At 35.0% G+C, this 26,001-nt stretch overlaps 1 protein-coding gene across 5 annotated transcripts in view; it reads left to right on the forward strand.

Moving 5' to 3' along the window:
• Positions 1-26,001, forward strand: part of MICU3 (mitochondrial calcium uptake family member 3) — an 87,945-nt gene that overhangs the window by 23,884 nt on the left and 38,060 nt on the right. For all 5 annotated transcript variants that reach the window (XR_009517895.1, XM_060001314.2, XM_060001315.1 and 2 more), the window contains exons 2-6: positions 5,745-5,898; positions 12,190-12,221; positions 16,769-16,847; positions 20,593-20,640; positions 23,802-23,884. Coding sequence is in view for 4 of the 5 variants with exons in the window: in XM_060001314.2 (XP_059857297.1) it covers positions 5,745-5,898; positions 12,190-12,221; positions 16,769-16,847; positions 20,593-20,640; positions 23,802-23,884 (396 nt within the window). In the remaining variant the exon portion in view is untranslated. The remainder of the gene's footprint in view (positions 1-5,744; positions 5,899-12,189; positions 12,222-16,768; positions 16,848-20,592; positions 20,641-23,801; positions 23,885-26,001) is intronic.

The raw sequence follows: 26,001 nt of genomic DNA on the forward strand, positions 1-26,001 counted from the left end.
CCCATTTATGATAAGAACTCTCCAGAAAGTGGGCATAGAGGGAACCTACTTCAACATAATAAAGGCCATATATGACAAACCCACAGCAAACATCATTCCCAATGGTGAAAAACTGAAAGCATTTCCTCTAAGATCAGGAACAAGACAAGGATGTCCACTCTCACCACTGTTATTCAACATAGTTTTGGAAGTCCTAGCAATGGCAATCAGAGATGAAAAAGAAATAAAAGGAATACAAATTGGAAGAGAAGAAGTAAAACTGTTACTGTTTGCATATGACATGACATATACATAGAGAATCCTAAAGATGTCACCAGAAAACTACTAGAGCTAATCAATGCATTTGGTAAAGTTGCAGGATACAAAATTAATGCACTGAAATCTCTTGCATTCCTATACACCAATGATGAAAAATATGAAAGAGAAATTAAGGAAACAGTTCCATTTACCATTGCAACAAAAAGAATAAAATACCTAGGATTAAACCTACCTAGGGAGACAAAAGACCTGTATGCAGAAAACTATAAGAACTGGTGAAAGAAATTAAAGATGGTACCAACAGATGGGGAGATATACCATGTTCTTGGATTCGAAGAATCAATATTGTGAAAATGACTATGCTACCCAAAGCAATCTACAGATTCAATGCAATCCCTATCAAATTGCAAATTACAGAAATAGAACAAAAAAATCTTAAAATTTGTATGGAGACACAAAAGACCTCAGATAGCCAAAGGAGTCTTCAGGGAAAAAAAGCAGAGCTGGAGGAATCAGACTCCCTGACTTCAGACTATACTACAAAGGTACAGTAATCAAGACAATCTGGTACTGGCACAAGAACAGAAACATAGATCAATGGAACAAGACAGAAAGCCCAGAGATAAACCCACGCGCCTATGGTCAACTAATCTATGACGAAGGAGGCAAGGATATACAATGGAGAAAGGACAGTCTCTTCAGTATGTGGTGCTGGAAAACTGGACAACTACATATAAAAGAATGAATGTAGAATACTCCCTAACACCATACACAAAAATAAACTCAAAATGGATTACAGACCTACATGTAAGACCGGGCACTATAAAACTCTTAGAGAAAAACATAGGAAGAACACTCTTTGACATAAATCATAGCAAGATCTTTTTTGATCCACCTCCTAGAGTAATGGAAATAAAAACAAAAATAAACAAATTGGACCTAATGAAACTTAAAAGCTTTTGCAGAGGAGAGGAAATTGTAAACAAGATGAATAGACAGCCCTCAGAATGGGAGAAAATATTTGCAAACGAATCAACGGACAAAGGATTAATCTCCAAAATATATAAACAGCTCATGCAGCTCAATATGAAAAAAACAAACAACCCAATCCAAATATGGGCAGAAGACCTAAATAGACATTTCTCCAAAGAAGACATACAGATGTCCAGGAAGCACATGAGAAGCTGTTCAGCATCACTAATTATTAGAGAAATGTAAATCAAAACTACAATGAGGTATCACCTCACATCAGTTAGAATGGGCATCATCAGAAAATTTACAAACAACAAATGCTGGAGAGGGTGTGGAGAAAAGGGAACCCTCTTGCACTGTTGGTGGGAATGTAAATTGATACAGCCACTATGGAGAACAGTATGGAGGTTCCTTAAAAAACTAAAAATAGAATTACCATATGATCCAGCAATCCCACTACTGGGCATATATCCAGAGAAAACCATAATTCAAAAAGACACATGCACTCCAATGTTCATTGCACCATTATTTACAATAGCCAGGTCATGGAAGCAACCTAAATGCCCATCGACAGATGAATGGATAAAGAAGATGTGTTACATGTATAAAATGGAATATTACTCAGCCATAAAAAGGAACAAAATTGGGTCATTTGATGAGACGTGGGTGGATCTAGAGACTGTCATATATAGTGAAGTAAGTCAGAAAAAGAAAAACAAATATCGTGTATTAACGCATATATGTGGAACCTAGAAAAATGGTACAGATGAACCGGTTTGCAGGGCAGAAATTGAGACACAGATGTAGAGAACAAACGTATGGACACCAGGGGGGAAAGCCGCGGGGGTGGGTGGTGGTAATGGTGTGATGAATTGGGAGATTGGGATTGACATGTATACACTGATGTGTATAAAATTGATGACTTAGAAGAACCTGCTGTATAAAAAAGTAAATAAAATAAAATTTAAAAATTAAAAAAATATTTGTGAAAATCACACATGCTGTAGTTTCATTATTTGAAGTTTGATGATACTTTATTTTCACAATGAATTGTTCTTTATTAATGAAAGAAATGAAGTTCTTAGAAATTAAAATTTAAAATTCTAATTTTGAATAGTGGACTTCAGCGAATTTGCCTGCTGCTTGAACCCCTGTGTATCACTTATATTCTTGGCTAAGGTCCCCAGCCTGGGTCTTGTACTTGGTTCAGGATTTTGCCAAATAAATCATATGCTACATCTTCTACACCTTTCCTGTGCTGGCTTCTTGCCCCTCCACTGCTGCCCTCTCTTGCAGTCAGTCCTCCACGTAGCAAAAAGTGTAATCTACCAAATTTGAATCTCTTTCAAATTATATTTATGTTTGTTTTTTCTCTAATGATAACCAAGCACCTTCCTCTATGTTGTAACTCCCAGTGTTCAGTTAAATGTGAAAACCTATATTCTTCTCTTTCTGGCCTTCCCTAATTCATATACTGATAAAATTCTCATCAGTTATACTGTCCTTTTTTTTTTTTTTTTTTCTGTACGCGAGCCTCACTGTTGTGGCCTCTCCCGTTGCGGAGCACAGGCCCCGGACGCGCAGGCTCAGCGGCCATGGCTCACAGGCCCAGCCGTTCCGCGATACGCAGGATCCTCCCGGACCGGGGCACGAACCTGTGTCCTCTGCATCGGCAGGCGGACCCTCAACCACTGCGCCAGCAGGGAAGCCCTATACTGTCCATTTTTGTTATTGTTGTTGTTATTCCTGTAGTCAGAAGCTAGAATTTGTGAATTTTACTGTCCTTTTTGGAAAGATATCATAGAAGCAAAAATTAATCTTTATTGTAGGAGAAAATTGGTAATGTATAACGGAAAGAAGGCAACAGAAGTAATATATACCTAGTATCAGTAATTACTTTAAAAAGTTAAGTACGTGGAACCCTGTTTTAAAATCTAAATATGAAAAAAAAGAAAAACTTGAATTACCCAATTTTTATATGTTGCAGTCACTTGGCAGGAGTGCCTGAGAATTGAGTGCTCCAAATTTCAAGACTTAAACCAGAAGTTATTAATACTTTTGCCTGAATCTGCACTTAAGAAGAGATTCATGTTACTGGAATTTTTACTCTATTAAAATAAAAAACAGTCAAAATTAAAAATAAATCCCATAAGGCTTCTTATTGCAATAGGTATCTTAAACAATTACCAACATTAGTTATGAAGATGGTATGTTTGAACAACTTTGAAAAGATGGATACACCTAAGTTTTAATGTGGTACCTTTCTCACTAAAGCTTTAGGTTCTCTTTTATTATCTCAGTCTAGATTCCCAGCTTGGAATCAGAAGCCTGTCTTCTGGTTGTCCTTCACTGCCATCTGAACCACACTCAGTATCCCTTTGGCTATTTATTATCCCGTTCCCAATTATCTTTTCATCCATAAGCATTCATTCATTCACGCAATAAACATTTACCAAGCCCCTTAGATATGCCATGCACTATGTTAATCATATGTAGACAGGTAACTGCAACACAGTATGAATGGGGAGGAAATAGTACAAGCGACAGAATAGTAGGATATATAATGGAAATAGCTAGGATTTATCCAAGGTACAGGGTTAACTCTCAGGGAAGGTGTATTGTCAAAGTCTAAGATACGTTAATACAAGGGATGTGATTAAGTAGGATTGATTTGGAGTAGCATCTCATATAGTAGAGAGGGTGTGGCAGCAGAAGTTTTCTTGCAGTTCGCTTTCCTAAGAGTCTGACTAAAAGAATCCCACTGACCATTTGATATGGAGCAAAGATTCATCTCCTTGGCAATAGCTGCAAAGGTATCAGGGCTCACCTCCAGAGAAACTGAAAAGCTGAACAGGAAATGGAAGTCGGTCTAAAATATTCCTGGAGCTGGCCATTGCTCAGAGACCAGTACAGTTCCCGGAGCTCATTCCAGGCATAGAGTGAAGTTTGACTCATTCTTGTTTTTATCAACAGGCTATGGCTAGACTTTGGTTAGGATTAGCTTAGTTGGTTTCATGAAGTTCTAGCAGTAGGCAACCACTGAATTTATTGATAACTAGTGGATCTCTATAGCAGAGAGAGTCTAGAATGAGGCATCAGGGAGACCTGGTAAATAGCAGCTTAATACCAAGCACTGGAGTGGGGAGCTTAGCACGTGCTGTAGTTCCAGGGGAGCTACTAAAGGATCGGGAGAAGGTCTCAGGCACAGGTAGGAAATTGCTAAATTCCTTCATTAATCTTAATAACTTTTTTCTTGGATTTTCTAGGTAGATAATCATAAGTTCTTTCAAAATAGTAACAGTTGTAACTTTTGCTATAAACTCCCTGGAGGCATTTTGATAATATGTATGAAATGATTTTGTTTGACCAATCAAGTTTACTCCTAGGAGTTTACCCCAAGGAACTATTTGTAGATATATTTAAATATTTTCAAGGCTGGTCGTTATAACATTGTTTTATAATAGTAAAGTACTATGAATTAACTAAATAGTCAACCAGTTAGAATTCATTAATTGTGTTAAGCTACAAACATTTACTATTAAATATTATATAGTTACTAAAAATGGTCTACTAGACTAGTGACATGGAAAAATGACACATGATATATTAACACATTATTGACTGGAGGATTTTGTAGCCATAATATGTCTCTGGTCAAAAATGTGTTAATAAGTAAAAAGGATCAGATTACTGAACAGCATAGTATAACCCCCATTTTTTACCAAAAAAGAAAACAAAAACAGTTATGTCTATAAAATTTTAAATTCTATCTTCTAAATTATATATAGTAACTATGCATCGCTTTTGGAATCAGGAAAAAATCATTTTATTAAAAAAGTTGTTCAGAGAGAAAATAAATAATAGTGAGAAATTATTTATCTACAAGGAAAGATCTTTAAGTAAGACAAAAGGAGATCCCCTTCCCCCCATATACACACACTCTTGATTCTGCTCATCTTAACCTTAGGTAGAATTCAGAGTGAACATTGGTGGTAACTCTACTGTAGTGATGTAGACTTAGCAACTTCAGTTCGAATCTAAGCTCTACCACTAAGTGGTTTCCTTAGTGGTCACCATGAACAGCCTATCACACTTTACCTTTCTTCTTTTAGAAAATTAATAGACTACAATGAAAAGAGTTCAGATTAAATAAATAAGCCTATATAGAGAGTACATAGTAGGCATTCAGCAAGTGTTGGCGTTCCTTCTGAAGAAACTACTAGGTCAGAAATTTAATGTTCTCTGAAACTGAAGAAATAAATCGCAGGTCCTTCAAAGTGCCAGTGTAAAGTCTTCAGAACCTTAATGATATTCATTGTGGGATCTTTTGAACATTAGTTCATTTTATTCATGTGGGTAATTATTTATAATATGATTAAGTTCTCCAGAAGACAATATTTTCACACTTTTTCATTTGTTCTGTTAATTCACTATCAACATAATTGAAAACATTTATCATCTAAAAGGAGGTGTTACTTCACACAGTCCAGACTTACTTGCTTTCTTTACTTTAGGTTGCTGTTGGCAGAACAGACATTGAAGACCTAGATCTCTATGCAACATCTCGGGAAAGGCGATTTCGTTTGTTTGCTTCTGTAGAATGTGAAGGGCAGTTATTCATGACTCCATATGATTTTATTTTGGCTGTTACAACAGATGAGCCCAAATGTAAGTATATTTCTTCAGTTATCTCAATAATTTTATAAGATTTTTCTCTTGTCTCTAGTTTGCAAAAATGTGGAGCAGTATAAGTTTTCAGAACAACTAAGCAAGCAATGTGGTGTTTCAAAAGATACTGTGCTCTACAATGTTACCAGACTAATATTTCTTATCAACTCCTACTGGTATCTTTTCTGTTTTCAGAAATTTCTGTTGTTTCCTCTTTCTCAGTACATCCAACTAAACACTGCCTTACTCTTTATAATAGGTTCTTACTCTGCCAAGTCAGTTCGTATATCCAGTCTAAACAGAATAACTCAGAGGGCTGGCTCCAGTTAGACCTGGACAAAAATTCTTCCCATATCTCTTCTGAATATGTCATGGCTCCTGCAGTGTAAATAGAAGTTAATCGTTTTTCACCTTTCCATGTGTTAGAGCAGTGGTTCTCAAATTTGGGGGCATTATGTACATTCTTGCAGAGTTACTTTAATGTCTGACTTAACAGAAGCCATCTGGATTCTCATATCTGCTTTTGTGTTCAATTTGTTGCAATGTATTGTTTTTCAGGAAGTATCTGAACAAAACCTGCCTCACAAATATAGAAGTAGGAAAAGGGAAGAGTATTTCAGTAGCCTTTTAGATAATTGTAGATATTCTTCTTTGGTACTGTATCAATACTTGGCTAATAGTAGTTTCTTAAAGTTTAGCTGCAATGTGGACTTTGAAACTTTTTTGTTATCTGTTTTGTTAAAATACATTGGCCTACATTGCACTTTGAATGGATCTTTTTCCCTTATATAATCTTGTAACATCAACTGGAAAATGTTGGTTTATTAAATTATGCAGATTTTCCAAATGTTGACATATCTCATTATACAATATTTTTTAAAAATCACATTCACTAATATTGTCATAATCTCATCAGAAAAGTTTTTACTTATTGGAAAGCTGTCAAATTCGTGGTGTACACAAGTTTTCCAATATTCTGATTTTTACTTGAAATCTCAAATGTTATCATTAACAACAAATACTGTCAGTTTTCTTTAAGCAAGAAGCAACTTTGTTCATTTGTACAAAAATGTCTGCCAGATACCCAGGTCTAAATAACCATAATTTGTCTGTCAGTTATTCTTTCAAGTAAAAATAGGGTTCCATGAAAAAAAGGAACTAGTTCAGTTCACAACTCAAAAAATAATCACAGAGTATTTTTTCTCAAGACAACCATAGTACTTTGGAAGGCAGCAGAAGTGCTTTTATGCATCCTTCCCATTTCATCTCACAGAATATTAAATGACATGTAGTCAAGGACAACTATCAAATGGCAGGCACTGCACTAGGCACTGGAGATACAGTGGTGAGGGGAACGAAAGGTAAATGTTCTCCACTCTCATGGTGCTTGCAGTCTGGTGGAGGAAGCCAACACTGCTCAACAAAATTTACATATAAACAACAAATTATAACTCAGTGCCATGAAAGGATGTTTCTTGATTCTATGAGAGTGTATTTTTGAGAAGTGACCTAGTCAGGTAGCTCAGAGAAATCTTCCTTGGGGAAATAAATATCACCATGAAATATGAAATCATAAGAGCTAGCTAGGTAAATGGGAAATCGGGAGTGGAGAATTTCAGCAGAAGAAACAGCGTGTGCTGAGGTGCCATGACAAGAAGGAGTGTGATACATTTGAGGAGTGGAAAAAAGATCTGGGTGGCTATAAGTGCAAAGAGCAAGGAGGAATATGGTATGTGGAATATGGGTAGGGCCAAATCATTCAGAGTCTGTAAGCTGATATTAAACATTTTTGGTTTTATCCTAAAAGTAATGGAAAACTGTGGTAGTGGTTTAAGCTGCAGGAGAATTTGGTGTATTAAAAAACCAAATTCAGGGCTTCCCTGGTGGCGCAGTGGTTGAGAGTCCACCTGCCGATGCAGGGACCACGGGTGTGTGCCCCGGTCCAGGAAGATCCCACATGCCGCGGAGCGGCTGGGCCCGTGAGCCATGGCCGCTGAGCCTGCGCGTCCGGAGCCTGTGCTCCGCAACGGGAGAGGCCACAACAGTGAGAGGCCCGCGTACTGCAAAAAAAAACCCAAAAAACCAAATTCAACTAAGTAAATTTTCAAGATCTTATTGGCTTTATTCAACGATTAATGAATTGAGCAGCATCCAATCTAGCAAATATAAAGGGGCTCTGAGGAGCTGTACAAAATGAAAGGCCTTTTATAGGCAGAAGGAAGCAGGAACAAGTAAGTTATATTAGGCCAGAAAAAGCAGGTTGGTTATTGTGAGGTCACTTGCCTTCAGGAGATGGTAGGGGTCTGTCAGACAGATGACCTAACTGCTGCTGATCAGGTGATTCCTGATGACTGGTTTAAGATTCCATGTGGGAGATAACTGACACTGTAATTAAGTCTCAGTTGGGTGACATGGGGCTTAGCATAGGCAACTCCATTTTGGGCCTGTTGTCTTGTTTACAACAGGTGCCTGCTATGATTATATTGTGTTTTGAAAGATCTCAGGGTGGAGACAGATTACAGAGGTCCAGAGTGGCCATGAGCAGATCAGAGAGGAGACTCTTGTCCAAGCATCAGAAGCTTCTAACAATGGTGGCAATGGTAATGATGGAGTAGTGAGTACTAAGGATTTCTGGTTGGCTTAACTGGATGGATGGCAGTAGGGACTGGCGTTAAAGGGAAAAATCACAACTTCAGTTTTGGACATGATGTAGTTAAATGCCTCAGATTTGTAAAAGAGGAGATATCAAGGAGGCAGTAGGATCTAGCTCTTGATCATTGATTTCAATTCACTGAAAATCATCGTACCAAATAATTAGTTGTTTGATAATCTGCTTGAAACTGTCAAATGAATGCCTTAAGTTAGGTTAAAACAATTATAGCCATCTCTTCTTCAGAGATAGAGTTATGGCAAAACCAAACTTAAAATAAATCCTCAAGGACTAATGGAAGCATGGTTACTGTAGTTGATAATATTGTACAGCATTGTATAATTAAAACTTGCTAAGAGAACAGATCTTAAACATTCTCAACAACAAAAAAGGTAACTGAGGTGAAAGAAAAATGTATAAAAGTTCAAAAAATTCAATCTTCGGTAATTTGACAAATTGGCTACTTCACACATTAGCTTTTAATGAATTAATTTTTGATGCTTTGGATTATTTCCATTGGAGATCGGGGGGAAGGCTGGGAAGAGGTATGTGTTTGGGATTCGTCTGTACATGATTGGTAATTAATGCAGTGTGTATGGATGAGATTGCCTAGGGAGGTGGCATAGTATGAGAATAAAGGTGACAGTAGCGATACAAAAGGCTAGAGGTTAAGTAGGGCTCTTTTTTTGGAGAATTTGAAGTCTGTGGTAAGAATTGTATCTCTCTATGCTTTTTTGGTTCCCGTTCCCTCCCCCCCTCCCTCCCACTTCCTTCAAGAAATATTTATTGAGTACTTACCATGTGCCAGATAAACATATTCTGCCTTGGAATTGGTTGTTTCTGTATTTTTTGTCCTCCTATAATATTGTACGTTTCCTGAGTGTAGGGACTTTGTACATAGAAAAGACTTATACATAAGTAGGTATATACGTGTTCCATACATTTTGTTTAATTGTTTTTGTACAGTGTGGATTTTTATATTTATTTTTGGTATAGATTTGATAAAACTATTAATATATCTCTTACAATATCAAATGGTACTTTTGCATCAAATTCTGTAACTGTTGTCAAACATATTTGAGAAGTTATCCTTTAAGTAATGCTTACTGGTTTAAAATTTCATAATCTGAAATTTTTTAATTCATTATTTTTTTTATTTTTATCTTCATAATGTATTCACTGGAAGCCTACTGTTGGATTTTTGCTTTTTGGAAATAATTTTAGCTGTGATTCTTTTGATAGATATTCCAAAACTATCACTTGCAGGGGAAAAACTGGTTTCCAGTATAAACACAGGATATTTAACAACCACAAATTAATATCAGTTAATTTCTAACCAGCACTTTTAAGACATAATTAAGAATGGTAACTAAAGATCAAGATAGTTGTAAAAACTTTTTTAAAACTGTAGGGTTTTAAAAAGAAATATTTACCTCAAAAAAGAAAATATGCTTCATAGACTGAATATTAAATCATATACATATCAAAATAGCATATTGAAATTTGACTTGTGTTTAGACCTTGGCATTCATTTATGAGCTTTGAGAACCTGAGTAAGTTATTTAATCTTTTGTTTCTTCATTTATAAAAGTAAAAATAGCAGCCTTATGAGGTTTTTTAAGGATTGAATGATATCAGTTATGTTTAGTGTAATACCTGACATGCAGTAAGCACTTAATAAACATTGCTAGCTGTCATTGTCATCATAATCATTATCACTTGAATTCATAACCATTATTTTTAAAAATCTTTAATATAATTTTATGGCAATATCAACAGGAAAATGGTATGCTATGTAAACATTTGCTTAATAATTATAGTTCAAATAAATGTCAATTGAGATAGATATCTGATTGTTGATTGTAACTTTGTGTTTGAAATCAAGAAAATTTCTTGTTTTACCCACTTAAATAGAACCTAAGAGGTAAACTGTTCATCTAGAACTAAAATAAGTAATTATTTTCATATAGCTTCAAGTAGTATTTAATTTTAATTTAATTTTAAGTTAAAAAATTTCAGACATACTAAAAATATTAAAAATATAATGAAAACATCAACCTATAGCTTAAGAAATAAAATATATCCAAAAGAATGAAGTCCCTCTTCACCTTATATTTATATATGCAGTAACTTCATGTGAAATAAGGAATTTAGAAAATCAGAAAATCCTTTGAAGAACAATCTTAATGGCTCTTTAGTTTTATTAAAAAAAAAAAGCCAATAATACTGACCATGGTGACATATCCGGCAGAATGAATATGTCTTTTGTGAATAATTTACCCTGGAAATCTCATAAACCCTACAAAACTCAAGAGTGTCTAACTTCCTCTTTTGATAAATAGCTTCTGAACATTGCATAAGAGCATGTGCATGTACTTTTGTACCATTTATTTTTCTTCTTTTCTTACTGCTATATTTCAAAAGCAACAGAATAATAAATATTATTTACATTGTTGTGTTCATTGTGTAAAGGAGGATGTCTATGAAATGAATGTGTAAAGTATTATAATTAAGGTTAAATGCTGAATTCTACTGTATAGACCTGTGATTTTAATCTTGATTTTAAACTTGATTACATGTTTGCATATAAACTGTCTTGGGTAAAGGAAGGATGTCGTTGCTACATAGAGAAGAAAACTATCTTCATAAAAATCAGTTTGCCAAATTTCAGAACATAGTTTTTCCCTTTTGATCTTAAAATGACTTATTACATCGCTTAAAAAAGAGAAAGTTAAGCAAAACATGCCTATCTTATAATCTTGAATTTGATATATTGTTTACGTTAGCTATGGTTAACTATACAGAAATGGCCACATTGCCATGTAGAAAAATTATTGGTTGTCATTATTGTAATGTAGCTGAAATAGTTGATATTTACTAGTTCCTAATGCAGCTGTGTTATAGGACTTAATCACATACAAACCTGGAGATAATTCTTGGACAAGCATTAGATATTCACAGTGTTCAAATCTGAGCAAGGAAACAGCAATGTTGACTATGTATTTATTTTAATATTATGAGATTTATAGTGTTTGAGATCTTCAGGGATGTGAGGAGAAATCAGAAAAAGAAAGTGATCTCAGGTATTTTATTCAACTATGACATTCTTAGGGGAGAAGAATGGAAAACAGGCCAAGAGTCTATCACATTACCTGTTCTCTCCTTGATCTTTTTTTCTTTTTGCCCCTATCCTTCCCCTTCACTCTAGAGAGACCTGACCTTTGAAGTATAATCAGAGATACTAACACAGCAGAGATCATGAGTGACACCTTAAAATTATAATTTCTCTATGTTAATATTTTATATTCTAACATCAGTTTTTAATGAATATCATTGTTTGTGTTTTAAGCCCATAGGATGTTTAACATGGAGTAATTAACTTACTTTATAAATCCAGAAATCCCCAAAGTAAGATAATGATTATGGAAAATGTGTTTTCTATTCCACTGATATTATTTAAGTAGTTTATAGTACGTGAAACAAATACATAATGCATGACATACATAGGTCTAAATCTTGAGATTAAAAAAACTTTGCCTTTTAGATATAAAAGTCAGTGTTATGAGTTATGATTGTAGATGGTTACTGAATTTTGATATATATTACATGAAGTATTATCTAATTTTTTATGTTTATTATAGTTGCTAAAACATGGAAGTCACTTTCCAAGCAGGTAGGTTAAAGCTCTTGGTATATGTATGCATGCACACTATTTTATTTTATTTATTTATTTTTTAAAAATTTATTTATTTATTTGGCTGCACTGGGTCTTAGTTGTGGCATGTGGGATCAAGTTCCCTGTCCAGGGATCAAACCCGGGGCTCCTGCATTGGGAGCATGGAGCCTTAGCCACTGGACCACCATGGAAGTCCCGCACACTATTTTATATATATATATTTATGTGATGTATACATATATAAATGTGATATGTACATATATATAAGATATATAAAGTTGAACTCAAAGGAGATTATTAGCAAATTTTGCTAAATTAAATATTAAAAATTTTGGCACACCAAAAGACAGTGTCAACAATGTTAAAAGATGTATGACAGATGGGAGAATATGCTTGCAACATATTGGGTTGGCTAAAAAGTTCGTTCGGGTTTTCTTAAGATATGAAAAACCAGAACGAACTTTTTGGCCAACCCATTATTAACAGAAAAGGCTAAGTATCTTGTAGTCATATAGAGCTCCTGTAAATCAATATACAAAAGATAATAAGAAAATAATGGGTAGACATAGCCAGAAGGGCCAATAAATATATGTAAAGGAGCTCAACCTCACTAGTAATCAGGGATATGCAAATTAAACCAATGATCTGATGCTAGTTCACACCCATCAGATTGTCAGGTTCTAGAAATCTAACAATACCAGTAATTCAAGGACAAGAAGAAAGAGGAATCAGGTGAGAATGTAAATTGGTATAGTCTCTTTTGAGAGAAATTTGGCACTATCTAATGCATATCAAAAATTCTACTTCTAGATATGTTTACAAGAGAAACACTTGTATGCTTATACCAGGAGTCCTAAAAAAATTAGGAACAATATAAATGCCAGTCAATAGAGGAATTAATAAAAGAATGTGAAATAGGCATATGAAGGACAATACAGTAATATAGAGCTAAGATGAATAAATACACAAGAGATATGTGTATCAACATGAATAGACCTAAAAAGCATGAGTTTGAATAAAACAGCAAATTGCAAAATAATATAAACCGGTCTTTCTTAACGTGCAAAGACCTTTTTGGGGGTCCATGAAGTCAAGACTATTTTCATAATAATACTGAGAAGATACTTGTTCTATTACTCTCATTCTGTGACAAGTGTACAGTGGAGTTTTCCAGAGGCTGCGTGATGAGTGATGACATCATCACTCTGAGAACTAATAGAATATGTGCTTGTGTGTTTTTGTGTTCTAAAAGTGTATCATTTCGATTTCCACATGCATTAAATATTGATAGATATAACCTACATAAGCAATATCTCTTTTGGGTAAACAATTTTTAAGAGTATAAAGAGTTACATTTCAGAACTGCTTATATAGACAATTGCTATGTAGCCATGAAAATGAAGAATATTTGGCAGGAAAATACGCTCATGACATATTAATTTACAAAACAGTATGCAGAAAATGATTTAATATTTACAACAAGAATGACAAAAATACTGTATAAATATGCCTAGATAGAGAATTAGATTAAAAGGAGATTAAATAAAATTTTTAATTGTAGTTCGTCCCTGGATTACAATCGGTTTTATTTTCTGCACTTACTAATTTTCCTATAACATATATATTACGTATATAGTTATAAAAATTGTCCTCAGAAAAATTGTATAAAGCCTTTCAAAGGCATCTATAATTCTAGGTAAATGAATTCAATCCAGCAAATATTTATTTAGTCCCTACTTGCAATACTGCAATATAGTTCTGACACTTATCACCCAGAGCTAGCATCAGACCCCACAGATTTAAGGACCCGTTTCCCAAAAAGGTGGCCCTCATTTCAGCTGTCAGCTGCAACTCAGGGGGTCCTGGACCACCCACGCTGCTGACCAACTGGCTACAAATTCAGAGAGTTCCCACAACTCCACTCAAGTTTGATAATTTGTTAGACTGACTCATAGAACTCAGGAACATTCTACATGTAGAATTATAGTTTATCATTATAAGGGAACAAATCAAAGCCAGCCAAATGGAGAGACACATACAGCAAGTTATAGGAGGGTTCCAAACACAGCTTCTGTGCCCTCTCCCTGAAGGATCAGGGTATGTCACCCTCCTGGCACACCCATGTGTTCACCAACCTGAAAGCTCCACTGAGTTTGGTGTCCAGAGTTTTTATTGGGGGTTTCATTGCATGGGTGTGATTGATCAAATCATTGGCCACATGGTTGAATTCAATCTCCAGTCCCTTTCCTCTCCCCTCCCCAGAGGTCAGGCTAGTTCAAAGCCCCAACACTTGAATCATGGGGTTATTTTTGAAGGTCAGCCCCCCATCTTGAGTCATCTCCTCAGCATAAACTTTGGTGTTATGCAAGGATATAGTCTTCCTCCCAGGAACCAGGGACAAAGGCCAATCAAATTCTTTATCATACAACACTACTACCTATAAGAGACTAAGGTAGGCACTGGCAGAGGGGAGAGAGATTCCCGCCTGAGTGGAAATACAGTTTTTAATAAAACTTAAAAAAGTCCCTAGCATCCACTGCAGTGAACTCTACTCAATACTCTGTTATAACCTGTATGGGAAAAGAATCTGAAAAAGAATGGATATATGTATATGTATAACTGACTCACTTTTGCTGTACACCTGCAACTAACATAATATTGTAAATCAACTATATGTCAATATAAAATAAAAATTGAATTAAGAAAAAAAAGTCCCTGAAGTTGACACAAAACAAGATTAGTATGTCAACTGGATGATCTAGACCAGACAAGGAACTAAATTATTACAAAAATAAACTGCTTAGAGTCAGTAAGGATCTGGACAGTCATTTACTAGTTGTATAATCCCGGGTGAGTTACTTATCTTCTTTAAGACACAGTAAATTATGCATAATGAGGATAATTTTTTAGAATTAAATGAGATATGTATCAGCCCATTGCCAAGCATATAGGGGACACTCAGTAAAAGGTAGCTATGATTTTTTTGGTCTTAAATTTTAGCTGAGTTTAAGTAGAAGAAATGAGTTGAATACATGGGAACAGTTAAAATGGAGATGGTAGTATTTATATAATAGAAACAATATTAATGAAAATATATAAAATGTACTCAAAATATTAATATTTTTTAATCTCCTGCTCTAACAAAAATGTTTATGAGTTTACTATTGTTTAAACATTAAATATCCTAGCTTCTCATTATTATTCATATGTGAATTGCTACCCTAGTCAGACACTACTGAGCACCAGGTGGCATCTATTACCTGCAGTGCAGAAATAACACCAGGAAGGAAATGAGAGCAAGGATTCACAGATAGGCTTCAGGGCGTCTATAAATCCCCTAAAAATACCTCTCCTGCCTTTGGCATCCCAGAGATTCCTTATTTGCCTGCTAACCCAGCTCTATAATGAAAAAGATGGTTTATAAATGTCACAGAGCTTTTTTATGTACAACTACATCAGGAAGGATTTGTCTAAAGTGCTTCTCAAACTTGAATGTGCATAAAAATCACCTGGAGATCGTGTTAAAAATTGATTCTGGTTCAGGAGGCCAGGGATGGGATCTGAGATTCTGCATTTCTAACAAGGTCCCCGGTGATGATGCCCGGGCCATTGGGGAACCACATTTTGAGTAGCAAGAGTCAGATCTGGAAAAAAAGTCATTTCTATTGTTTTTTCAGTATGTTACTTAGCAGACTAATTTTTTAATTTCAAATTATTTCAACTTATCTCACCAAATCCTTTAATAATTTTTTCACAGTTAACCTAATTATAATTTTCACTTATTTTTAACACAGTATGTGTAATAAATACAAAATCGTTCTAGTATCTGAGCAATGAATCAAATGTTTAAATTTTCCAAAATAGTCCCCCCTCAGCTTGATTAAAAAAGAAAAAAAGCTGGCTAACCAGCAATTGAAGTGTGTATTCTTTACTGAATATTTAAGTTAAAAGTAGAAAAAAAATGGCAGCGGTGGACACAATAACTCAACACCCTGTCATCCCGCTTCATCTGATGTCATCATTCTTTGAGTCACTATTAAAATACTCTTCATTCTTTCCCAGCATAATCTGTTGCCCAGTTACTTCATCTACCACAAAATCCCCTAAATCCAGGAGGGCTACAGAAAACAGTATGTGAAGCCCAGTGATCATGTGTGACCTGTATTAGGAAGTCCACCTTTTCCTGTGGCTTCCACGGAACCATCCTTTTCTAACTGGCTCCAGAACTTAAATTCACTGTTTCATCTTAATTAGATTATCATATATATATGTATGTATTTCTCCAGTTATTAAGTTTACCTGAAATTTTCGGTAGCTCTAATTGAATTTAATGTAGCATCTTTATCACTTATTTTTACATTTGGACCTTGGACAAATATTGGGTTTTATGGTTGAATGAACCACAGATAAAATAGTATAAATACAGTCATGTCTCACGTCTTCTAAGCAGAGAATGTTTTTGCATAGGCATTTGAATATTTTTGGTCTATTTTATAAGTAAATGGTTTACCAGTTAATCAGCATTATGATACCTTATGTCATAGGAATTAAATCAAATGCTATCAGAAACACCACCAGTTTGGAAAGGATCGTCAAAGCTATTTCGAAGTCTTAAAGAAAGAGGTAAGTTAACTATAGTATTTATGTATTTTAATATTGATACTATATTATTTATACTATTTATACATATTTTCCTCATGCTTAAATAATTTTATAATTAATGTGTCTATGTACATGGAAAAAAAACTGAAAAGAAAAGCACCAAAATATTAATAATGATTGTTTCTCGGCAGTGGGATTAAGGGTGGTTTTTATGTTACTTTTTATATACACTATTCATATCTTCCACACTTTTCACAACAAAATGAACTTTTATAGTTAAAAAAAAACCTTTTTAACCATATTGAGAAGTATATGTTATATTTACCCACAGAAAGCAGTTTTCAAAAATACAGATTTCCAAATGTCTATTTTTCTTCTTTCCTTTTACTTCCAGGGAATTGCAGATTTTCTTAAATTTAATCAATATGAAAAGCTTATTGGATATATCTTTTGGTTGCACAATTTGAACATGTTTCTTTTAAAAACAACACTCACTGCAAAAATCCACCTATTTCAACTTACCATATTACCCATATCTATTTATACATTAAACTCGTTAATTCATACATGGCTTTGCAATCAAATTATATAGCTTTTATTGCAATTTTCTTTTACATTGTACTTTTTATAAATGTTTATAGCAGAAACTAATAAACTCTCTTTAATCTTAAAAAGGAATGTTTCTTAGAAATATATATTTTCATATTCAAATATAAGAGTATGCAAAATAACAATATAAAGCATTTATCTAAACTTACCTTTTTTTCATCAATTTCAACCGATATTGGTTTGAAAGTAATATATTTAATGTGAAGATAAATACTTTATAAAGGATTAGTTATAATCCATATATTTTTGCCTAAGCAGAATTAGAAATTCAGATTGCTTACACCTGGTTCTCATGGACTCTGGAAGGAGGAGACACCTTGTCTTTAACTGTAGGCTTTTCATAACTAGGATTTTTAAATCTTTGTGACGTCTGGGCCATGGTGTCTTTAAAGTTCTTAGAAGTTTTCTTCTGGAAGTTGTCTTAAAGATTGCCATTCAAATCTTAGGGTGGAATGATAGGATCAGGAAAATTCAAAGCTCGGAATAATGAGGGAAATTGGTGAATGTAAAAAATATTTCTTTAATACCTCTCGTGGGAAAATGCAATTGGATCAAATATAATCCAAGAAAGATAAATGCATGGAAGAAGGAAATTCTTTTTAGTTAGGGGGAGGGTTAAATCTGGAAGCCATAGGTTTAGGCAGGTCCTAATCCTACTTAAATTGTATGCATATTTGCATATTTTTTTCAGGGGGAGATGATCTATTCAGTGCTACCCAATAGAACTATCTGCAGTGATGGGAATGTCCGTATGGTAGCCACGAGCCAAATGTGGCTATTAATTACCTGAAATGGGGCTCCTGTATCTGAGGAACTGAATTTTTAATTTTATCTACTTTTAATTATTTTAAATTTAAATAGCCCCGTGTGGCCAATGGCTACACTGTAGAACAGTGCAGATCTATGTCATAGTGATGGGATTATCAAGGTAATCCGTGTACCCAAGAAGTTTTAGAACCATAGGGTTAGGTAAAGTAGAGAGTTACAGAGAATCTTGCTTTTTTATAAAGAGATTAGGTGGAAGAGGAATTGTAAAGCTAAGTTGTTAGAACTATTGAAAACTAATTTACAAATTAATTTTGTCTGCTTAAAATATAACCCAGCAAGAAAATGTTAGGCAGTTTTACAAAAATTTAATTGGTATACAGCATTTATGAAAACATGAATTACATAGACTTAGTTATAATAGCTAACTGTAATATATCATGATATAGGAACTAAACAGTGTAATGCTTTTAAGAAACTTCCCTTAGAATTTTTTAAAATTGAATTTTCAAGAGAAACCTAGTTGGCATCTTTCTTAGCCTCTTTTTCTAAGGATCGAAACATTACTATATGCTTAGCATTTAATTATTTTATTTTTGACCCTGGGTGGCCTTAAAATAAATTGAAAGGTTAATCTAATGGTTTTCCATTTTTGTAATTAAAAACATTATGAATCTACAGTTCATGTTTAGTAATATTTTCCCTTCTCCTTGACCTTTTTTTTTTTTTTTACATCTTTACTGGAGTATGATTGCTTTACAATAGTGTGTTAGTTTCTGCTGTATAACGAAGTGAATCAGCTATACACATACATATATCCCCATATCCCCTCCCTCTTGCGTCTCCCTCCCTCCCACCCTCCCTATCCCACCCCTCTAGGTGGTCACAGAGCACCAGGCTGATCTCCCTGTGCCATGCGGCTGCTTCCCACTAGCTATCTATTTTATATTTGGTCGTGTATATATGTCCCTGACCATTTTTATTAAATTATATCATGAGTTTCTCACTTTGTTTTTCTTCCCTGTGGATTACACCACCTCAAAAACCACTTAGTACTTCAGACAAGTGCCTACCATGATCATCATCATCAGGACTCTCGCTGTTTTGTAATCCTTCAGTGAGGGGAATCTTGAGTTGATTATCAAGTAAACGGTGTAGAGCAGATCTTAAACTTCCTTATGCTAACCAGCACCGCTTGTGCGTTCCACCAAGTCAGAGCAAGTCAGTGGGATGGGGTTATGGAGGTACAGAGCCCATTTCCAGATCTTTTTTTTTGAGGGATCCCTATGGAATCTAGGTATTGTATCTTATATACGTTGACCATTCCAGAATCTTTCTCCCATAACATTCATGGCAATCAACCAGAACTATGTCTATAGGTCACAATATTCTAGTATAAACAAAAGACGGGAATGCTTTCAGGGCCTCCTAGCTCGGTCCCTTCACATCTTCTGACAAACTGCCTGACAGTGACTCCTCTTCCTTTGTTCTGTAACAAAGAGGGTAGCCTCAAAGAACATCAGGTAAAGTGGAGTTTTAAAGTTCACGATCTGATTATTTTAAGGATTTTTATACCCTTTTACCAAACATGAGGACTGTCTGGTATCTGGATAAGTGTTATTGGCTTATTTCTGATTTTCATTTTCTCAGGATACACTTGGAAAAACAATTAAGCCATTAATTCTAGTTTTGGGTGTTATAATCCAAAAGCAAGAATTTGAGTAACAGAATGTATGTTTTTATGTAGTCCAAACAAACTCCTTTTAAAGTTTATGAGATTACAGAGAACTCAGGATACAATATACAGAAAGTGTAAGCTTTCTGTAAAAATTGAAACTTCTTAGATTACATTTAATAGAAGCATGAAGCTTATCAAGAATAATGAGTGATAACTTGAAAGGAGAAAAGTAATAACTATAGAGTTGTGTTTTTTGAATGCAATAAGAAGTCAAGTCTCTAAGCAAGAATATCTAAATGTTTTATTCAAGGGTTACTAAGAAATTATTAAGCATTTTACAGTGTTATCCATTTCCAACATTTTTATTTTATGTTAGATTCATACCTTGAAAGCTAGCAACACATTTAAAATTTACAGCTATATGTAAACATTATTGATAATTTTGCTTTTATGCCAGTATATCTGGAAGCATTAATGTGATTTTTGTATGGGTTTCTACAGAGGCATATGAAACAATGTAAAATTTATTTGTTTCTTTCACCCTGATTTTGTAGTAATAGTTTAGTCTCATTGAAAACAATATTTAGCATCTTCTTTAAAACTCTAAGTTCTTTATAAATATTACTGCTATTATAAGAATAATATTTTACCTGATAAATATGAAGAGAAAGTAATATTTTATATATAGCATAACTAATACTATTTTTCTTCTAGGTGTGATTTCTTACACAGAATATCTTTTTCTTTTATGTATTTTAACAAGTAAGTATACTCATTAAATCTATTTCTGGATACAGTTTTCTTTCTCAAGCATAATCTTGGGAAATAAATCTTTTTTAAATTAATTAATTTATTTTTTGCTGCATTGGGTCTTCGTTGCTGCACGTGGGCTTTCTCTAGTTGTGGCGAGCAGGCGCTACTCTTTGTTGCGGTGTGTGGGCTTATTGCGGTGGCTTCTCTCGTTGCGGAGCACGAGCTCTAGGCACATGGGCTTCAGTAGTTGTGGCGCACGAGCTCTAGAGCACAGGCTCAGTAGTTGTGGTGCACGGGCTTAGTTGCTCTGAGGCATGTGGGATCATCACGGACCAGGGCTCGAACCTGTGACCCCTGCATTGAAAATCAGTTTAGGTCTATCCAGGCTGTTTTGCAAAATTCATGTCTAACTGGCAGTGGAAAATGCTAAGCACAGTACTATCAAGGGTCAAAACCATAAATATTATTATGGCTTATGGTGCAGTAAATAAAATGCTCATAAATTATACACTTAATATCCTATATCAATCCCTGTGGTTGGATCTACATGGGAGCCTAAAGGTCAGGATGTGTAGTGATTTGTAAATTTCCTGCTACACTCATTCATTCAAATCACATTTTCTGCAAGACTAGTGTGAAAGAATGAGTCCTTTAACTAGTAAGTCTATAAGAAGACCCATCATACATCCTACAACAGCTTTATTATTATCTTCCTCTCATATACAGCAATTCTTATGAAGTACATGAAGGGTTTACTAAGGTGTTCAGTTAAATTTTGTTGCATTTAATGGAGGAACTTACATGCTATAGTTCACAGTGCTCCAGTCACCTGACCTTTTTATTCCCTGAATTCTCACCTCAGGAATTCGTACTTTCTGCTCCCTCTACCATCAGTGCTTTTACTAAAGATCCTCAGGATAGTAAAAATCATTCAGGTTTCCTTTGAAATATGAAGACTTAGAGAAGGCTTACTTGACCATTCTCCCTAAAATAACTCCCTCTTCCATCTCTCCCCTTTTATCCCTTTACAATGTTTTATTTTCTTCATAGTACTTGAACTATTCGAAAGTGTTTGTTTACTGGTTTACATGTTTTTGTCTCTCTCCCCACAGTTGAATGCAAGGTCCACGATGGCAAAGATTTTATCTTTTCACATGGTAGCCTCTCAGAAAATAATTGGCAAATGAATGAAGAAAGGAGTGAAATAAAAGAATGTGGCTAGTGGAATTTCCAATTGTGGAGATTTATGGAGATGTGTGGAAACAAGAACATCAATAAAATTGTGTCATTAGAAACCAATCTTAAAATTCCTATACTTCTGTAATTAGAAAATTCACAGCCACTGTGTTATTTCTGAATTTAGTAATGGATGCTGTTATGTTGGAGTTCTGTTGTAGGAAATTTGGGGTGTGTGTGTGTGTGTGTGTGTGCTCGCACACATGTGTATTTCAAAAATTGTATATTTTTTTCTTGCTTTTTTCCTCCTGGCTCAAAGTCATTTAAAATGTTGGTGCTGAAGAAAAGCAAGTATTGTGCAGTTAGTTATAGGACAGCCTGAGGTTGTCCCAGAGTGGAAAGCCATTCTGATGATTTCAGTCCAGTCAGTGATGAATGCCACTGTGGAAAGTAGAGGAGTGGGTGCCAAGGAGTGTCTCAGAGACTTGTTTTAAAGTTATCTTGTTAGCAGAACAACTTTAGATGCAAAATTAGAAGTTATAAGTGCCTGGACCAGCAGAGTGATGGGTCCGAGTAAAACAAAACTGGTGAGGAAAGCCACTTGTTGAGCTGGGACAGGGTTGGTTTAAGCATGTTGGAAAAAACACAGATAGTGGTTTTTGCTTACTACAGAAAGGGTAGGATCTTTGGATGCTGTGAATCTTCATTTGGAGTTCAGGACCCATCTTAGAAACTACTAAGAGTTTGAATTGAAAAGTTATGGGTGTCGTTTAGATTAGAACCAAGAAAAATGTGAAAAGAGGGCTGGCAGGAAGTGGGCTAGATAATCTATGTTACCTGTCCATAGTTTTCTCCCCTTTACTTTTTATTACTTTAACTTAATATTCCCTTCCAAGTAATGCTGGTGAGGACTTCTTTCTATGTGTCTTCAGATATTTTTAAAGCTTAAATCTTGGTTATCAGAGATGGTGTAACTTTTTATTTCTTTCTCAAGCAAATGATAATGAAAATAAGTCTAGATTCCTAAAATACGTGCAAAAAAATGAACTTCCATAAAAGACTGGCTTTCATTTCCATTATTTTCAGAGACAGCTATTACCCGTTAAGAAAGTAGAGCTGTGTGCTTTGTTTTTGCCGGGTTCACGGTTTCACAACAGGTAGTGGCAAGTGTATCTGTGAGAGGTCCTTTTTAAACTTTTTGCCAGTCATCTTAAAAGAGAAGGTCAGATGTTTTGAAAAAGGCATGTACACTGAGCTCCTTTTTGAAGGATACGTTCAAGTTTTCTTCTGTCCAGGTTTTCTTCTTTATGCCTTAGAAGTGAAAAGAGAAGAAGGATTGAATCTCATTATAGGGTTCATACAATTAAGGCAGTTCGTAATGTGTGAAAGTCTGATTTTCTCAGAAAAGGAGTTGTTCCTTGTATTTGGGGAGAATTAAGTATTCAAGCTCTCTTTATATTTCTGTATTTGAAGCCTCTAGAAGTTCAAACCCAAATATGTAATCTCTCATGCTTGACATTTTTTCGCAGGTTATTTCCATTATAATTTTCCCAAGATTTTAGACTGCTCCATTGTGTCATATTCTTATTTTTCCTTCTGTTCTAAGTAGCTGACATATTAAAAATACTTCAGATGTGATGAGCTGATATTTTCCTTTTAAACAAACTGACAGACTTTGGATAAGAAAGAAATATTTATCTTTGGAAGGAAGGTAGTCAAATTTTACTGTCAGTGCTATGCAACAGGTATCACACAAGTAGATTTAAAGTGTATTATCAATTGTGTTACTAAGTGTGCTAATTTATGAAGCAGAAATATATATACTTACATGTAGCTTTTATTATATTTAAATAATAACATGTTGCTTTTAATTTCTTGGTTAAAGAAAGTATTTCTGTATAGAATGTGAATAATTGTTTACAACTAATGTGGATTTTTTTACTTTAAAAACATTTTTTCATTTCACAAATACTTTTCCTGTTCTTTTCTGGCAGAGCCACATGCAGGTTTTAGAATAGCTTTCAACATGTTTGACACCGATGGCAATGAGATGGTAGATAAAAAGGAGTTTTTGGTGGTATGTATATTACAAGCTACATTTTATCAATAATTAAACATTGCTTACTTATATTTTTATGTTTTGCATTATTTAGAATACCGTTGTAGAAAAAAGAGTGAAAATTTTATGTTTTCACTTTAATTTAATAAAGTATATACTCATGTACTTTATTTTGAATGATTTTGGTTTTTTGCTGTATTAGGTCTTTGTTACTGAATGCAGGATATTTCGTTGTGGCGCGCAGGCTTCTCTCTAGTTGTGGCGTGTGGGTTTTCTCTTTGCTAATTGTGTCACGGGCTCCAGAGCACGTGGGCTCTGTAGTTTGTGGCACATGGGCTCTCGAGTTGAGGGCTCCGAGCTCAGTAGTTGTGGTGCATGGGCTTAGTTGCCCCGCGGCATGTGGGATCTTAGTTCCTTCACCAGGGATCGAACCCACATCGCCTGCATTGCAAGGCAGATTCTTTACCACTGGACCACCAGGGAAGTCCCTATTTTGCATGATTTTTACACTATAAAAAAATAAATTATATTCAGTGTATAAAGATGCTTATAGCTGTTTACACATCTTCTGGAAGTTTGAAATGTGTCAGATGTTTTCCACTGGGTGGGTGACAAGCAATCCTGAGGTGTTATGCATGCTCAGTCTCTATCATATCAGCCACCCAATCACAGACAGCTCTTTGCCACAGGAACTCCCCTTCCTTCTCATTAAAGGATTTACGATTTTTCTTTCTCCTTTTCTCTTCCACTCATTGCTGCCTTGTATTCCAGTCTTAGCCCAATTTCCTACTCCCTTCTCCTGTCTTTGACCAGGGGCTGATCTCCAGTGGAGGGTAAGAGTGTTCTTGGTATTTGTCCTTCAGCCTTTCTTACCCGACTGGTCCCGTGTCGGTGCTGGTCTGACAGCATCATCAGCTGCTCTCTCATCTTACCACCCCCACCTTCCAGAATTTTTCCATTGCTTTTTACCCCTGTGTCCTTTATCTACTTCTGTGACCAAATGCCTATTCTGTTTTTCTCCAAAACGGAGATTAACATTAGTTTACTCCTTCCAGTAACAACCTCTACCCTTAGCATTTATGTTTAACTCAATATTTACCTCTACTCTCCTAGTGAAAAGAGAAGGGAAAAATAACATAAATAGCCATTTAATTTTCTATTTTTCCTGTGTATCGAGCCAATAAAAATTCCTTGGAAAACCTCTTAAATAGCTTAGTATTTTCTTCAGAGGCTGGCGCATAGAAGAGAAACTATGCAGTCATTCTTTTCCATGGTAGGAAAGAGAAGAGAGAGAAATCCTCATCAAAAGCTAATTAGCCATTAAAAAGGAAGCAAGCTAACTAATATTGCGATCCATCAAAAGGCTTAATCTAATACCCATGTGGCCCTTGCCTGCATACAGTGCCTGAGCAGGTCACTGGAGCTGGAACCACGAAGGGTCCCTCACTGCAGTGCCTTTCAGGATACGGGGGAGGCGAGAGGTTTCAGCTTCATTGCAGTAGATCGAGAGATGCACGTACACCCTAAAATGAACAGGCTTAGTTTACTATAGTTCTGTCATGACAGTGTACAACTGTATTTTAGGACTTTCACAATGGACCTAGTAATCTAAATAATTTTCAATAAACTTTCTATGACAGCAGTGCCAAGTTCCACCCCACTGTCTTAAAGATTAACTTTTGGAACTCAGTTCATTGGAAGTTGCCTGTCTTTCGGAATCTTGTCTGTTTGTGGAGATGGGAGGTGAAAACATTCATGCAGAATTTCTATTTATTTCCACTGTACACTCTTACAAAAGTTGCCCTTGCTTTAAAGGGGTGGTCTCCTCTGCAGTGACTGTGTACTAATAGTTTTTTGTTTGTTGTTTGTTTGTAAACAGCAAAGAGTTTGGAAGTAGAGGTGGAGTTGGGCAAAGTTATATGTAGAGGTCTAAAATCTGCGGTCCTCCTGCCTATTTATGAAGTGATTATTAATAACCTTGCAAAAAATAAAAACTCTTTTCACTAAGAAAAAGTGTGGAAATAAATTTATGTGTTAATAAAATCATTTACATTTTGTACTGTATATTTTAATTGTTATTTCATATCTTGGGAGGTAACACATTTTGACTTTCAACTATAGCCATACAAAGTGAA

The sequence above is a fragment of the Delphinus delphis genome, chromosome 21 (genome assembly GCF_949987515.2).
Source record: "Delphinus delphis chromosome 21, mDelDel1.2, whole genome shotgun sequence".
Lineage (NCBI taxonomy): Eukaryota > Metazoa > Chordata > Mammalia > Artiodactyla > Delphinidae > Delphinus > Delphinus delphis.